Consider the following 18,361-nt stretch of genomic DNA (forward strand, 5'->3'; position numbering starts at 1 on the left):
CCCGTTGTGGAGCACAGGCTCCGGACGTGCAGGCTCAGCGGCTACGGCTCACAGGCCCAGCTGCTACGTGGCATGTGGGATCCTCCAGGACCGTGGCACGAACCCGTGTCCCCTGCATCAGCAGGTAGACTCTCAACCACTGTGCCACCAGGGAAGCCCTCCTATTTTTTTTTTAATTTAATTTAATTTTATTTTTATACAGCAGGTTCTTATTAGTTATCTATTTTATACATATTAGTGTATATATGTCAAACACAATCTCCCAATTCATCCCACCAATACCACCACCCCCTGTACTTTCCCCCCTCGGTGTCCATACATTTGTTCTCTACCTCTGTGTCTCTATTTCTGCCTACAGACTGGTTCATCTGTATCATTATTCTAGGTTCCACATATATACGTTAATATACAATCTTTGTTTTTCTCTTTCGGACTTACTTCACTCTGTATGACAGTCTCTAGGTCCATCCACGTCTCTACAAATGACCCAATTTTGCTCCTTTTTATGGCTGAGTAATATTCCATTGTATTTATGTACCACATCTTCTTTATCCATTCGTCTATCAGTGAGCGTTTAGCTTGCTTCCATGACCTGGCTATGGTAAATAGTGCTGCAATGAACATTGGAGTGCATGTGTCTTTTTGAATTATGGTTTTCTCTGGGTATATGCCCAGAGGTGGGATTGCTGGGTCATATGGTAATTCTACTTTTAGTTTTTTAAGGAACCTCCATATGTTCTCCATAGTGGCTGTATCAATTTACATTCCCACCAACAGTGTAAGAGGGTTCCTTTATCTCCACACCCTCTCCAGCATTTGTTGTTTGTAGATTTTCTGATGATGCCCCTTCTAACCAGTAAGAGGTGATTGTAGTTTTGATTTGCATTTCTCTAATAATTAGTGATGTTGAGCAGCTTTTCATGTGCCTCTTTACCATCTCTATGTCTTCTTTGGAGAAATGTCTATTTAGGTCTTCTGCCCATTTTTTGATTGGCTTGTTTGTTTTCTTAATATTGAGCTGCATGTGTTGTTTATATATTTTGGCAATTCATCCTTTGTCCATTGATTCGTTTGCAAATATTTTCTCCCATTCTAAGGGTTGTCTTTTCATCTTGCTTATAGTTTCCTTTGCTGTGCAAAAACTTTTAAGTTTCATTAGGTCCCATTTGTTTATTTTTGGTTTTATTTCCATTTCTCTAGGAGGTGGGTCAAAAAAGATCTTGCTGTGATTTATGTCAGAGAATGTTCTTCCTATGTTTTCCTCGAAGAGTTTTATAGTGTCCAGTCTTACATTTAAGACTTTAATCCATTTTGAGTTTATTTTTGTGTATGGTGTTAGGGAGTGTTCTAATTTCATTCTTTTACATGTAGCTGTCCAGTTTTCCCAGCACCACTTATTGAAGAGACTGTCTTCTCTCCATTTTATATCCTTGCCTCCTTTGCCTTAGATTAGTTGTGCGTTTATAAGTGCATGGGTTTATCTCTGGGCTTTGTATCCTGTTCCATTGATCTATATTTCTATTTTTGTGCCAGTACCATACAGTCTTGATTACTGTAGCTTTGTAGTATAGTCTGAAGTCAGGGAGCCTGATTCCTCCAACTCCTTTTTTTCCCCTCAAGATTGCTTTGGCTATTTGGGGTCTTTTGTGTCTCCATACAAATTGTGAAATATTTTGTTCTAGTTCTGTAAAAAATGCCATTGGTAATTTGATAGGGATTGCATTGAATCTGTAGATTGCTTTGGGTAGTATAGTCATTTTCACAAAATTTGTTCTTGCAATCCAAGAGCATGATATATCTCTCCATCTGTTTGTGTCACCTTTGATTTCTTTCACCAGTTTCTTATAGTTTTCTGAGTACAGGTCTTTTACCTTCTTAAGTAGGTTTATTCCTAGGTATTTTATTCTTTTTGTTGCAATGCTGAATGGGATTGTTTCCTTAATTTCTCTTTTTGATCTTTTGTAGTTAGTGTCTATGAATGCAAGATATTTCTGTACATTAATTTTGTGTCCTACAACTTTACCAAATTCATTGATTAGCTTTAGTAATTTTCGGTGGCATCTTTAGGATTCTCCACATATAGTATCATGTCATCTGCAAACAGTGACACTTTTACTTCTTCTCTTCCAATTTGTATTCTTTTATTTCTTTTCTTCTCTGATTGCCATGGCTAGGACTTCCAAAACTATGTTGAATAATAGTGGTTAGACTGGACCTCACGTCTTGTTCCTGATCTTAGATGAAATGTTTTCAGTTTTTCACCATTGAGAATAATGTTTGCTGTGGGTTTGTTGTATATGGCCTTTATTATGTTCAGGTAGTTTCCCTCAATGCCCACTTTCTGGAGAGGTTTTATCATAAATGGGTGTTGAATTTTGTCAAAAGCTTTTTTGCGTCTATTAAGATGATCACATGGTTTTTATTCTTCCCTTTGTTAATATGGTGTATTGCATTGATTGATTTTCATATATTGAAAAATCCCTGCATTTCTGGGATAAATCCTGCTTGATGAAGATGTATGACCCTTTTAATGTGTTGTTGGATTCTGTTTGCTAGTATTTTGTGGATTTTTGCATCTATATTCATTATTCTATATTAGTCTGTAATTTTCTTTTTTTGCAGTGTCTTTGATTTTGGTATCAGGATGATGGTCACTTCATAGAATGAGTTTGGGTGTGTTCCTTCCTCTGCAGTTTTTTGCAAGAGTTTGAGAGGATGGGTGTTAGCTCTTCTGTAAATGTTTGATAGACTTCACCTGTGAAGCCATCTGGTCTTGGACTTTTGTTTGTTGGAAGATTTTTAATCACAGTTTCAATTTCACTACTTGTGATTGGTCTGTTCACATTTTTTATTTCTTCCTGGTTCAGTCTTGGAAGGTTATACATTTCTAAGAATTTGTCCATTTCTCCAGGTTGTCCATGTTACTGGCATAGAGTTGCTTGTAGTAGTCTCTTAGGATGCTTTGTATTTCTGCAGTGTCCATTGTAACTTCTCCTTTTTCATTTCTAATTTTATTCATTTGAATCCTCTCCATCTTTTTCTTGATGAGTCTGGCTAAAGGTTTATCAATTTTGTTTATCTTCTCAAAGAACCACCTTTTAGTTTTATTGATCTTTGTTATTGTTTTCTTTGTTTCTATTTCATTTATTTCTGCTCTGATCTTTATGATTTCTTTCCTTCTACTAACTTTGAGTTTTGTTTGTTCTTCTTTCCCTAGTTCCTTTAGGTGTAAGGTTAGGTTGTTTATTTGAGATTTTTCTTGTTTCTTGAGGTAGGATTTCATTGCTATAAACTTCCCTCTTAAAATTGCTTTGGCTGCATCACATAGGTTTTGGATTGTCATGTTTTCATTGGCATTTGTCTCTGTATTTTTTTATGTCCTCTTTGATTTCTTTAGTGATCTCTTGGTAATTTAGTAACGTATGGTTTAGCCTCCATGTGTTTGTTTTTTTTACATTTTTTTTCCCTGAAACTGATTTCTAGTCTCATATCATTATGGTCAGAAAAGATTCTTGCTATGATTACAATTTTCTTATATTTACTGAGGCTTGATTTGTGAGCCAAGATGTGATCTAACCTGGAGAATGTTCTGTATGCACTTGAGAAGAAAGTGTAATCTGCTGTTTTCGGATGGAATGTCCTATAAATATCAGTTAATCTATCTGGTCTATTGTGTCATTTAAAGGTTGTGTTTCCTTATTAATATTCTGGCTGGATGATCTGTCCCTTGGTGTAAGTGAGGTGTTCCCCACTATTATTGTGTTACTATTGATTTCCTCTTTTATAGCTTGTTACCATTTGCGTTATGTATTGAGGTGCTTCTATGTTGGGTACATATATATTTATAATTCTTATATCTTCTTGGATTGATCCCTTGATCATTATGTAGTGTCCTTCCTTTTCTCTTGTAACATTCTTTATTTTAAAGTCTATTTTATCTGCTATGAGTATTGCTACTCCAGGTCTCTTTTGATTTCCATTTGCATGGAATATCTTTTTCCATCCCCTCACTTTCAGTCTGTATGTGTCCTTAGGTCTGAAGTGGGTCTCTTGTAGACAGCATATATATGGGTCTTGTTTTTGTATCCATTCAGTGAGCCTATGTCTTTTGGCTGGAGCATTTAATCCATTCATATTTAAGATGATTACCGATATGGATGTTTCCATTACCATTTTTTTAAGTGTTTTGGGTTTGTTTTTTAGGTCCTTTTCTTCTCTTGTGTTTCAAACTTGGAGAAGTTCCTTTAGTATTTGTTGTAGAGCTGGTTTGGTGGTGCTGAATTCTCTTAGTTTTTGCTTGTCTGTAAAGCTTTTGATTTCTTCGCCAAATCTGAATGAGATTCTTGCCAGATAGAGTAATCTTGGTTGTAGGTTCTTCCCTTTCATCACTTTAAATATATCGTGCCACTCCCTTCTGGCTTGTAGAGTTTCTGCTGAGAAATCAGCTGTTAACCTTTTGGTAGTCCCCTTGTATGTTATTTGTCGTTTTTCCCTTGTTGCTTTTAATAATTTTTCTTTGTCTTTAATTTTTGTCAATTTGATTACTATGTGTCTCGGCATGTTCCTCCTTGGGTTTACCCTGCCTGGGACTCTCTGTGCTTCCTGGACTTGGGTGGCTATTTTCTTTCTCATGTTAGGGAAGTTTTCAACTATAATCACTTCAAGTATTTTCTTGGGTCCTTTCTCTCTCTCTTCTTCTGGGACTCCTATAATGCGAATGTTGGTGTGGTTAATGTTGTCCCAGAGGTCTGTTAGTCTGTCTTCATTTCTTTTCATTCTCTTTTCTTTATTCTGTTCTGCTGCAGTGAATTCCACCATTCTGTCATCCAGGTAACTTATCCGTTCTTCTGTCTCAGTTATTCTGCTATTGATTCCTTCTGGTGGATTTTTCATTTCATTTGCTTTATTGTTCATCTGTTTGTTTGGTCTTTAATTCTTCTAGGTCTTTGTTAAACATTTCTTGCATCTTCTTGATCTTTACCTCCATTCTTTTTCCAAGGTCTTGGATCATCTTCCCTCTCGTTATTCTGAATTCTTTTTCTGGAAGTTTGCCTATCTCCACTTCATTTAGTTGTTTTTCTGGGGTTTTATCTTGTTCCTTCATCTGTTACCTAGTCCTCTGCCTTTTCATTTTGTCTATCTTTCTGTGAATGTGGTTTTCATTCCACAGGCTTCAGGATTGTAGTCCTTCTTGCTTCTGCTGTCTGCCCTCTGGTGGATGAGGCAATCTAAGAGGCTTATGCAAGCTTCCTGATGGGAGGGACTGGTGGTGGGTAGAGCTGGGTATTGATCCGGTGGGCAGAGCTCAGTAAAACTTTAATCTGCTTGTCTGCTGATGGGTGGGGCTGAGTCCCCTCCCTGTTATTTTTGGCCTGAGGAGACCCAGCACTGGAGCCTACAGGCTCTTTGGTGGGGCTAATGTTGGACTCCGGGAGGGCTCACACCAAGGAGTATTTCCCAGAACTTCTGCTGCCAGTGTCCTTGTTCCCGCGGTGAGCCACAGCCACCCCCCCGCCTCTGCAGGAGACCCTCCAACACTAGCAGGTAGGTCTGGTTCAGTCTCATATTGGTTCACTACTTCTTCCTGCTGGGACCTGATGCTCACACTGCTTTGTGTGTTCCCTCCAAGAGTGGAGTCTCTGTTTCCCCCAGTCCTGTCGAAGTCCTGTAATCAATCCTGCTAGCCCTCAAAGTCTGATTCTCTGGGAGTTCCTCCTCCCATTGCCAGGCCCCCAGATTAGGAAGACTGACGTGAAGCTCAGAACATTCACTCAGTGGGTAGACTTCTGTGATATAATTGTTCTCCAGTTTGTAAGTCACCCACCGAGCAGTTATGGGATTTGATTTTATTGTGATTGCTCCCCACCTACCATTTCATTGAGGCTTCTTCTATGTCTTTGGATGTGGACTATCTTTTTTGGTGAGTTCCAGTGTCTTCCTGTCAATGATTGTTCATCAGTTAGTTGTCCCATGAATGTATTTCTACTGCCAGTCCTGTAGTGCTGAGTGGCTCACAGGTGCAATTCTAGTGTTAAGGGGACCAATTATTATTTTTATCCACATTTAAAAATGTCATTTAGTATATTTTGTTAATTTGATTAATTTTCTCATTGTATATCAATTAGAATTCTGTGAGATTTTAAAAAGTCACACACCACATGTAAAAATTTATTGCTTTACTTCATGCCTACCTACTTAATAAATGAATTTCTTAATATTGGAAATGCTAGTCTTGTATAATTAGGCACGATTTTATTCCATCAAGCAGAAACATCTCTCAGTGTTGTCTTTATCTTTGATAACTCTTAAGTATGGCATGCCAAATATTATTGATATACAAATGAGTCAAAAACAAATCTCAGATGATTTTTAGGAAATAATAGGTAATTTAGATTTTATAAATAGCATATTACTAGAAAGTAACAATGAAAAGCTGGCAGTTAGCCATTCTGCATCTATATGCATATATGCATGTTATATGTGGGAGGACATGTGCATTTATGCAAATATATTCTACAAAATATCCTTACATGGAAGTACATTCATTGCTTATGTCTTCCTAGAAACATCTTAGACTTATTCATACCTATATTCTCTCTTTTGTTGGTGTATGTTTATAAATATCTGACCTGACTCCAAAGTTATTATATGAAATCAGTAACTATAATAATGCCTCTGTTTCCCTCCATGTGTAATATCTTGTTCTTTAAGTTTGGGGTTTAAAGGAAATTCTGTCTTTCCTGATGCACCCATGAATGACTATGTGCACTAGGATGCAGTACATTTGGTTATACTCTGTACTTCAATAGAATGAAGGTGATATCAGCATTATGAACAACAATAGGAATAGATAGAAAATTGTCTCTGTCCCTTTATATAACCTCTGTGCATTCTAGGGTTGGAATTGTACTGATCTGATAGTTAGCCCACCATCCAGACAGCCCTGTATTTGCTCACCACCAGCACTGCCATTGCCTCCTTTCCAAACTCATGAGAATACCTCAATTTTCTGAGCTTTGAAAGCCCTCCTTATCTCCATACTTGGTACTCCATAATCTACTGTTTTAATGATATAGTAGATCATTGACTCCTTAATATATAATCTATGTGCCCAGCAAGACCATAACAGGTTAAACCAAAACCATAATGTATATTCTTGTTATATCCCCTCTAGAATGTTTTAGTGCCTGTAATTAGTATGTGCTTAAGACTAATTATATGTTGAGTGAATGAAGAGATGAATGCCTGCAATTTTTAACACTCTAACCCATGGTATGGTTTTAAGATCTCTTTTAACAAATGGCACACTTCATTTTGTTAGGCCCTATATTAAATACAAGAAGCATGATCTATATTCTGATTCAATCAATTGTGTGGTGGTTGAGTAGGATGCTCCATGAGAGCAGGAACATGATCTGTTTTATTCTTTGCTACATACTAGTGCCTGGCAGTGTATGGTGCAAGAGAGTTGCCTTACAAATATGTATTGAGTTAATGAATTCTGTGTCAGATAAGGATACTTTCCAGTTTTCCCTGCAGTAGAAGGGCATGTCGAATTACATGAGTCTGATTTAAATACCATATTATTTGATATCCAGAAGCTTATTTATGTTACCTTTCCCTCCTCTCAAATCGTGGCAATTTCTGAGAGAATAAACAAGTACACACTGGCCCTGGACCAGTCGTACTTATTTGATTCACTCAGTAAATTATTTGTCATTGACCAACAAAAGATCTCTAATTAAATGAAATAGATAAAAACTTAAGGACTATTTTGCAATTCCTTGATACATTATTTTACTAATAATCATAAGTAGGTATGTGTGTGTGCATGTATGGTGTGTGTGTGTGTATATATTACATATATATACATATATGTGTAAAAACAACTTTAATGTAGTTTGGAATCTAAGACCCTATGTAGGCAACCTATCTCAAAAAATGCTTTTAACAATTTTTTTTTAAATTGACATAGTGGTAAGTATTTTTAGTTTTTTGGACCCCTCTTATACCTCTTAAATCAAGAATAGGGTAGTGCACACCTGTTGGGTATTACTACCTTACAAATCTTGACTTTCCTTTAACACAAAATGTATAAAATCTTTTTCTCTCTTTCTGAAAACATAGTGATTTTAATTTATTTCTCTCTCCAAGTTTTCTCTCTTAAACATCACATTGGTACTGTGATCATTTCTCATAAGATTTTTTTACCATTTTCTTTCTTCTTTTTAGATCATAGTGGAAATAGGGGAACTAGTGGGAGGATCTTGGAAAATTTCAGAGTTCAACAAAAGTTAGATTCAAAAATTCCTAAAATGTAACAGTAGTCTTAATATCATGGGAGATGTTTAGAAAATGAATACACAATTAGGGTCATTATCATGTGCTCCTAAAACTTATTGAGACTCTATCTTTCATAACACTTCCAAACTGTGATTCCATTATGCTTGATTAGAACAAGTATGACATTTTATTTAAAATTTTCTGTACTTACACTGACTTGGTTCCAAATATTCACCATTCCCAGTTCAGATAAGAATAACTTTCCTGGGAATTGATATTTTCCCCCATTTTATTATTGCTTATTTGTTAAAGACAAAAAATAGATGTGATTTTTTTAAAGATATAGAAATGAACTTGTTCTTTCATATAAACTTGACTCATCTCTATAACAAAAAAGTAAGTTGATTCCTTTTTTAACTTTTTAATTTAAAAGACTATCTGTTTTATTAAAGGGCTTAAGGAAAAATCAAAATCATTGATTTGTGGATGTGGGGGGAATATAAATCCCACTCATCTAAAAGCTTTGTTATATAATTTTTATCTAGATGTAATTCCATCCAAAATAGTACAGTATGGGACTGGAGATGATAAAGATGTGTTTGTCTAAAGCCTAGACTAACAATGCAATGTATGATACGTTTGAGAAATTTTTACTGCTGCTGAATCTGAGGAAACAATATTGGTAATTAAATTAGATTACACACCCATTGTTTTCTTCTTTTATATGATTAAAAAATTTAATATTCAAATGTAGAGACCCATTATGTTGGGAACAGCTTTTTGTTTTTTTGGGGTTTTTTTTTTGCGGTATGCGGGCCTCTCACTGCCGCGGCCTCTCCCACTGCGGAGCACAGGCTCCGGACGCACAGGCCCAGCGGCCATGGCCCACGGGCCCAGCCTCTCCGCGGCATGCGGGATCCTCCCAGACCGGGGCATGAACCCGCGTCCCCTGCATCGGCAGGCGGACTCCCAACCACTGCGCCACCAGGGAAGCCCGGGAACAGCTTTTTAAAAACAAAGCTCCTCCCTTGCACCATACACTGCCAGGTACTAGTATGTAGTATTGTATTACACTGGTGGGAGAGAAAGAAAAGCATTTTCAATCTTTCTGAGATAACCTTTTTGAAACAGAATGGTGGCAGCAGGAAGCTGGGTCGTTTTATGGTTCATGTTACCCATAATTATACATGAAGAAACAAAAACCTAATTCCCAGCATAACTCCAAATAACAAATTAATCATTGAGCAGAAACTAGTAAAACATGGGCCACTTGTTTTAATTGTTAACTCATTTCTCAGAAGCTGATTGGGCATAGAACATCTTTATATTCTACTTGAGGAGAAATATTTATATTTAGTTTGATTACATTTGGGATAGATCTACATACTGAACTGAAGAATTATTCCCAAATGATTTTCACCATGAGATGCTTTCATTTTGATTGTTAACCTTGGCCCCTCTACACAGGAATACAATTAGTGTAAACTCAAAAATACTTTTCATTCAGTTGCCTTGCCATTGAGAGGTACCTCGGTTTTTTTATTGAATGAGCTGATTCAGAAAGCTCTTTAGCATTCAGATGCCAAAGGTATTTTGATTGCATTGTACAATCAAAGTATGTCATATCTAAAGACTAGCTATGTCCTAAAAATTGAATATCTATAGCAGTGAGGATTTGTTATATAATTCATATGTCATAGATCTTACTCTTCTATACTGAATGAAGTTTACTTAAGGTATTATATGTGTTGATATTTGTGCAAGAAGACACCGGCTAGACTCCAGTCACATTATGAAATACAAAATAAAAAGTTGAATAAATAGCAAAACATTATTTTTTACTACATTATTATGTAGTAACAGATACTGATGATATAAAGAAAGACAAACAGTCTCAGAGCAAATTAATGATTAGACTAAAAAAGTAGAGTGAAAAATTTAAGTATCAATACAACTAGAAACTTAATTAAGGAATTTACTATTCATTCTTCCCTACTATAAACATCAATCTTTAGTCAATTTATACTTCAGCCTGCACACAGGTGTTTCATAACACTGTAGACTAACTCCAAATGGGTGAAAATATCTTATGATTAAGCCCATGAACCTTTTATATTCTGAGAAATACACCTTCATGAAAAGATTCAAAATATAACTAATTACACTGAATTATTTTAAATAATGGTTGGGTAAGTGATTTAAATGATGAAAGTATCATGGGAAATTCTTTTAGAAAATAACCATAATTAAGAAAGAAGTGTAGAAAGGAAAGATATTTAGGGTGGCTTTCCCTACGTGAAGTAAGATTTTTTTGCCACAGTTTATTAAATAAATTCTATGTAATCTATACACATGTATTTCAGATAGGGATTAAGCTATTTCAGTTTTTCTGATTTTTGCACTACTGTGATATAGACTGGGTAATTTCTAAGATGTTTGAAGAAAAATGTCAATTATAATAAGACATTAAAAGAGCAGAAACATAATTTTAAATAATCTCAGATGTATTGCTGTTATTTGTCTGTGTGTATTGATTTTGCAGGTCTGGCCGTGGATCATTTCAGTGAACGGATATACTGGGCCGACCTTGAGCTCTCCGTTATTGGCAGTGTTCTATATGACGGCTCTGATTCAGTAATCTCTGTCAGCAGCAAACAAGGTTTGTGAAGTGCTCTTGTTTTTGCTTTTAATTATCACTAAAGTATTAAATAATGATACATAAGTATAAGTATGAAAGCTTTACATTCTATATTTCCTCAAATTCTCTCTTTTCAACTTACAGCTCTTACTATTCCTTACAATTTTCATTCTTACTAGAATAACAAAGAGGCCAGGCCAGAAGAACTTCCTGACTCTAGAACAAACGTGGTCCATTGCTACCCGGATTCAAAAAATATTCATTCTGTTTGTTGCTTCCGTGGATGTTCTATTCTGAGCAGAACACTTCAAGTAGTCGAGATTAGTGCCTGTGAACGCTAATTTTTATTTCAAATTGCAGTGATAAGTAGGAAATTAGTTATTGTATATAGTAAAACTTCATAGTAAAAATTATTATTTTAAGTAGTTGATAGGGATATTCTCATCCATGTGAAAAGCAATATGTAAAAATGACAACTTACCTCTCACACAAGTGACTGCACAATCTACATGTACTCTTCTTTTGTGGCACCCTTTTATATCTCCATCTCTGTGTCTACCTCCTATTTTTTACTCTCATTTTTGACTCCTTTCTGTGTCTCACACTTTTTTTGCCTAGCAATCTCAGTTCTTTCTGATGAAACTAATTGATTTCCCTTCTGTTCTTCTTTCCCTTTCCTACCAAAACCACTTACCTATTTAACACCAATTGTTCACAATATATACTTGAGGTTTTTATATTTACATATTTTATTTACTGAATATTTCTTTGCTTCCTTTTTTTTAAAACAAAATCAGAGAAGTTTCAAGAAAATTAATTGCATTGAACTTTCACTGTGTCTTTACTGGAAGTGTGTGTTTTTTGTATGATAACCCTAGATGGAAAAAAATTCCGTATTCACATAATTGATTACAAAAATTTACCTGTTTTAGCTTAAATGTACATTTTACTATTTCAAGGAACATTGAAGGAAAATATATGTTAAAAGGCATTTTATGTTTTACAAGCTTTAGATAATAGGTGAAATATAAATGTTGTTATTTTACTTGTTTAAATTTCAGTACCAAGAGTTATATTTCTTATAAATTCTCTCAAATAATAGCCATTTTGTAAAATATGAAAAATTATTATTATTATTACTATTCTTCTCAGCCATACTAGTCATATGTATGATTACCATTTGCCAATTTGTTTTCTTAACCCTATTTCTAAAACAAATAATAGTAATGCCAAATTTTGGAGGAGGATTTTACTGTTTAAAATCAGTTCATGATTGATTGATAAAATTGTCATTCAGGTAATCTAATTTGACCATTAATTTTATACAGAACACAAAATGATAATTTTGTAAATTCCTGGTTTTGAGCAATGGATAACATTGGCCTGTAGGCTTTTTGTTGTTGTTGTTTGCAAACTGTACAGCAGAAAATATTACTGTGTATAATAAGTCCCCCAGCCAATGCTTTGTGATGGTGATGATGATTAACGTGATGATGGAAGTGTTTTTTATGTTCTGAGTGACAAGTTTAATATCTCGCATATTTCTACTGCTAATAAATTAATCCTAACAATGTTACAGCTAATATTAAAAACATTCTAATTCTGAGAGGTTTTTTATGAACAGGAATAAGATTTTCTACACGATCTTGGATAAACTTAGTTTTCTTAAGTCTGAGTATTTATATTGCAACCCTTACAACTCCATTTTTTAAAAATTCTAGGCTTGTTACATCCATACAGGATTGATGTCTTCGAAGATTATATATATGGAGCAGGACCTAAAAATGGTGTATTTCGAGTACAAAAATTTGGCCATGGTTCGGTAGAGTACCTAGCTTTAGATGTTGATAAAACAAAAGGTGTTTTGATTTCTCATCGCTATAAACAACTAGACTGTAAGTATAATATTTTATACTATTGTCTATATTGGCAAAGTTTCTTTCTTATGACTCTCAAAATAAAGTATCTTTAAATTCTTAACTCTATTCATGGCTTAACCCCAATAAGTTAAGTCATTTTAATTTTGATATCACCAGACTTTTCAAATTACCAAAGACAAGAAATAAATAATGCAATCGTTGCTATTTTTGCTAAAACAGGTATGAAAATTTCAGGATTTGTTTGTATTTTCTTAGAATTAAAATTAACTTTGTTATAAAAATTTGTCTCTTATTTTGTGTTTTTCTAAATTCTTAATAAAACTTTGTGGGTCGATAGATAAACCACACAAGTAAGGAAATTTGTCATTAGCCTTTTTCACTCACTGATAACCAAGTAAAAATCATAGCTTTAACATTTCATCTTTAAAGATATCTGAGGAGAACTGTTCCCAAAGGTTGTATTTTCTCTCATGGTTTATGACTTTTATTGTTACTTTCTCTCCTAGAAAAAAATAGGTAAATACTTGACATAGTTATTTTGAAAGATCTGTTTCAAACACAGCCATAAAAAATATCGAAGAACAAAGGAATAAAATGTGGCTGAAATTCTAGTGATCTGTATTTATGTATAAGTTCACCCTTCAAAAAACTGTTTCAGATTTACTTATAATTATTCTTTATGGCAAATAAAAAGGGATTGGGCTTCCCTGGTGGCGCAGTGGTTGAGAGTCCTCCTGCCGATGCAGGGGACACGGATTTGTGCCCCGGTCCGTGTGGATCCCACATGCCGCGGAGCGGCTGGGCCCATGAGCCATGGTTGCTGGGCCTGCGTGCCTGGAGCCTGTGCTCCGCAATGGGAGAGGCCACAACAGTGAGAGGCCCGCATACTGCAAAAAAAAAAAAAAAAAAAAAAAGGGATTTAACCTCATTTGGTATGATGGTCTGGAAAGGTAACAACTGATATTTACCAAATCAGTTTTGGAAACAGATTAAAACAACATATATTCCCCTAAAACCTTCCTGAAATTCTATTCAGTGTTTTGCTACTCTTTGCTAACGATCTGACACATATGGTTCCAAGGTTAATATGAGGACATTCTCTCTCATCCTCTAGTTCTGTTTGATTCATATTCATAGTCAAATATCTCCACCTTCATAAAAAATAAATAAATAAAAGTCTGCCCTAAGTATAATAGGTGTTTGATTACTGGTTCTTACAGAATGAAAGCCACTTTCATAGTCACCATTTCACTACCTAGATACCATTTCTGTTTCATTCTTATGACAGATCCTGCATGGAAAGCCACACAGCAGCTGTGGCTGTAGAGGATACCGATTGGATAGAAGTATAGACAAAAATAAATGTACCTATTTATCCATGCACACAAACTCCTTTCTGATGGAAAGGACACCATATTAAACATGTTTTTTGAGGGGAAAAAAGTCATGTTGTGTTTGTGTTCTGACAGACAACTACATATGGATTTTAAGCCTTTGTAAATACCAGGGGGAACTGTTTCTGTCTGTTAAACCAGTTTTGAAACTACCTAAATTTGCCAAAGGAAAAGTGACAAAGTATGTGCTTGATTAATTTCTTCTCCCTCTTGGGAAATGTAAAGTAGGGTAAAGTTTCTATTAATGTTGAATGTTGGGTAGTAATTTCTTTTCATCTATAAAGGAGAATTGGAAAATTGAAATAAGATATTCCCAGTAAAAATTTGATGTTATTTCTTTTCAACATTGCTAATTCATCATTTCACCTTATTGAATTTTATGTTTTTAAAACCTATTGTATTTATAGTTATGTGTTTCTTTTTTCTTTTGTTTTGTTTTGATCAGTACCCAATCCATGCTCGGATCTAGCATGTGAATTCCTCTGTTTGCTGAATCCTTCTGGGGCCACCTGTGTGTGCCCAGAAGGAAAATATTTGATTAATGGCACCTGCAATGATGACAGCCTGTTAGGTAGGTAAACTTCATTATTCTGTAAATAATGAATTACTGTGTACAGTAAATGTTCACAACTACTGAAACTGAGCAGTGTTAGCTACTCAGTCATCACTGATATCATTTCCATGATATCACTGGTTCTTGAATGCCTGTGTAAACTATTCTTTTCTCTGATGATGACTTCCCATCAATTCTTTCTACATTTGTTCACAAAGCTGCATTGAGCACTTACTGTGCATCGAAGACTAGATTAAGAACTTTGAAGTCACAACAGAATCAAGAGACCTGTTTATGTAGCTCCTGTATCAGTAAAGATAATGATATTTCTGAGGGTGCCATTCTGCTATTAGTTTAAACCCAACTCCCAAATCCATTTATTCATTTAGCAACTTTATATATGTTTTGTGTGCCAACACTAATTTAGAAACTGATGATTAATTTAGAAAATAAATCTTAATTTCCTCTGTGTAAAATTTGATTAACAGTAAATACTACTACTACTAATAATAATAATAAATATTTTGAGGGCTTGTGAGCAAAGCATAACACTAATTTAGAAACAAAGGACTAAGTTAGAAACAAAACTGAAAATATATCTTCATGCAAGAAGTTTATATTTTAGAAGCTAGAGGTTGGAACAAACATTTAAAAACTTGAAACATTATTTCATATGCGTGTATGTATTAAATAGCAAAACAGAAAAAATCAAATGAAAAATATCAAAACTGAAAATAGTGTGATGGGAAAGGGAAAGATATCTTCATTGTTCACATTCACAACTCCAGTTAGGATATTTCATGCTGAATGAGTTAGAAATGTTTTGGTAAATTTTAAACTGAGCAAGCATGTTTCACTAGAGATCTTTCTTGAGAACGTGACCTCTATATTCAACTCTTTGCTAGAGATTCCCACTTGCATTTATATAGGTATCTCCAATTTAATATGTTCAAAGATAAAACAACACTTCAGGTCCTGTTGGCCTCGTGTTAGAAACTGAAGAATTATCCTTGGATATCCAGGCAGACTTTCAATAAGTTTCCTCACATTCAAGACATTAGCCATAATGGGAGAAAATGCTACTAAGAGAAAAGAAAATCAACACATTAATTTTATGTCACAGACAAAAATGCAGTGCTCCAAAAATCACTTGAGGGTCACAGCAAACATTTTTCCAATGAGATACACACTTAGGATCTCTTCATAGCAGGGCATCCTACCGGTTGTATTTCTTTGTTTAAATGAACTCCTCATGTGAACACAGTATCTTTGCCCTCAGTCAGCATCTCTACTCCCATATCATTGTCTCATTGTTCTCTGCTGGGGATATGCCAGCTGAAGACTTTTGCCTTTCCTAAGGCACTCAGTGTCTAAAACTGTCACAGCTCTTTCATTTAATATATATTTTTAAGCATTTGATATGCGAAGCTGAAGAGGTTGAAATGATGAATGACACAAACACCAATAAATACTCATGTGAATAGTGATATTAGCCACAAAAGAGACAGACTTTATACTATTCTGAGGAATTAGATGATTATCTAGTTAGAGAATTGATTAGAATTTCCTATAGAACATGACATTAGAACAAGTTCTGCAAAGATAGATTATACTTAGATTAAGTAGGAATGAAGGAGGAGGACACTGAGACAGAGGAAACTGTCTGAAAAATCATGACAGCATGGACTGTAAAGAAAATGAGTCATTTATTTCAGTTAGTGTGTAGGATGTGCAAAGTGCTGTTGTGGGTGGCAGTTGGAACATTCTTAATGGAGAGCTAAATATGAATCATGATTGGTATTTTGGATGGGTACTTTAGTGCCAGTCATTGAAAAGGGATGCTGTCACTGTTTACTAGGATGCACCCTTCCTCTACCAGTTCTCCCAACTAGAGTTGCCATGATCTCAATTGTGATGGTAGAATAAGAGAATTAAATGAACATTTTCAAACATTACCAGGTACATTTTTCACTCACTGCTCTGACACAGTCACAAATTCTTTACTTAACATCTCAGAAACAGATTCTTAAAAACGTCAACAACTCCTTCCTTGTGGAAGATGTGCCTCATTTTCACTAGTTCCACATATACCCATAAGCAGTGCTCTCACAGATACCTCCTATGTGCCATGTCTACTTACACTATTGTTTGGGTGGGAGAGACCCCTGGGAAAGAGAGGAGTATTCTGCACAGAAGTACACAGTTTATGCTACCAGTGTGACTTTTACACTGGTTCAGATATTATAAGTGTTTTTTTTTTTCTTATGGTCAAGTTGCAGACAGCTTTTGTTGTTTTTCTATTATAAGTAAATAAGACTGTCTCTTCTACATAACCCCCTTTTTCCTCTTTGCTTAATGCAAATAATTTATTCAATAATACAAAATCAACAAATATACAGGAAGAACATGGTCTGGAGTAGAGCTGAGGTGGTGCTTTGGATTAAGCCAAGATCAATCACTTAACTAATATGTTTGGCCCTGTACTCCCTCAGTCTCAGTTCCTTTTGTGTAAAATTGGATTAACAATAAATACTACTACTACTGCTAGTAATAACAATAAATACCTTGAAGGCTTAAGAGCAAGGCATATTTTAAGTATGTTTTATATATATATATATATATATATGTAAATTTCATTTAATCCTCACAAAACTCCAATGATATTATACTGTCATTGCCCCTATTGTTACACATAAAAAATTGAAGTATGGAGAGGCTCAATTGACTGTCTAACAATACTTAATAATGGTGGTACTCTAAGGTGGACCTAGGCATTCCACACTCTTAATCATCACATAATACACTCCAGTGTCTCCAAGTCACCCAAAGACCCATGTCCAGAGTCATTGGAAATACTAGAAATAACACACAGAAAGTGCCTAGAACAATGCCTTGCAAAAAGTAGACACACAGCACTCTAAAATAAATCTGTCATGAAGTAAGCAAGAAAATGAAGCTATTACCAAATTGTATAGTTTTATGTTTTAAATGAGGAAGCATTTTGTCTAAATATACAAAGATCTAAAACTTTTTTAGAAATTTTAGTTTTACTATTTCAATCCTGCTTGAAAGGCAGGGTTACAGAAACCTCCTCAATGTTTATTTTATGATTTAAAAGAAAATCTTATATTTTAAATAATCTGCGTGTTAAAAAGTATTCACACTGGCCTCTATATATGAGCCTTGGTAATGGATGGCTTGGACCACTTCAGTTAGGAATATGATTAAGTGGATTTTAGAATTATTGATTGGTGAAGATAAAAGCCAATTAATTTTTTCCTGACATTAACATTTGATATAGCCAACTTTTTCAGCTCTTTATAATGACTTGCCTTTCTCTAGCTGCTATTGTTAAATGATGAGCACTCTGAGTATTTTTAATCTTCATGTAAGAAATTTGAATTCAAATGTTATGCATTCTTGGAGAACTATTCACCTGCTCTTCCCTATAGTTGATTATAATTGCTGGAGCTTGGCTTCTGGGGGTGATTTAGTTATTGACAAATGCAGCTTCCTTTTTCATTATAGAACTATTACAGTTAGGTTTTGAAAGAATGTAACTCTACTTCCATTTCATCAGGCAGTGTTATATTGTTTAAATTTCTGGTGCCTA

The 18,361-nt window shown here is 34.9% G+C and overlaps 1 protein-coding gene across 1 annotated transcript in view; it reads left to right on the forward strand.

The window, feature by feature from the left end:
• Positions 1-18,361, forward strand: part of LRP1B (LDL receptor related protein 1B) — a gene marked incomplete at its 3' end in the record, with an annotated part of 2,330,707 nt that overhangs the window by 2,223,425 nt on the left and 88,921 nt on the right. Inside the window, exons 101-103 of the mRNA XM_081243013.1 lie at positions 10,826-10,942; positions 12,643-12,816; positions 14,641-14,766. Coding sequence (XP_081099139.1) covers positions 10,826-10,942; positions 12,643-12,816; positions 14,641-14,766 — 417 coding nt within the window. The remainder of the gene's footprint in view (positions 1-10,825; positions 10,943-12,642; positions 12,817-14,640; positions 14,767-18,361) is intronic.

This window comes from Mesoplodon bidens (genome assembly GCF_964165515.1).
Source record: "Mesoplodon bidens genome assembly, chromosome: 8".
Taxonomy (NCBI): Eukaryota; Metazoa; Chordata; class Mammalia; order Artiodactyla; family Ziphiidae; genus Mesoplodon; species Mesoplodon bidens.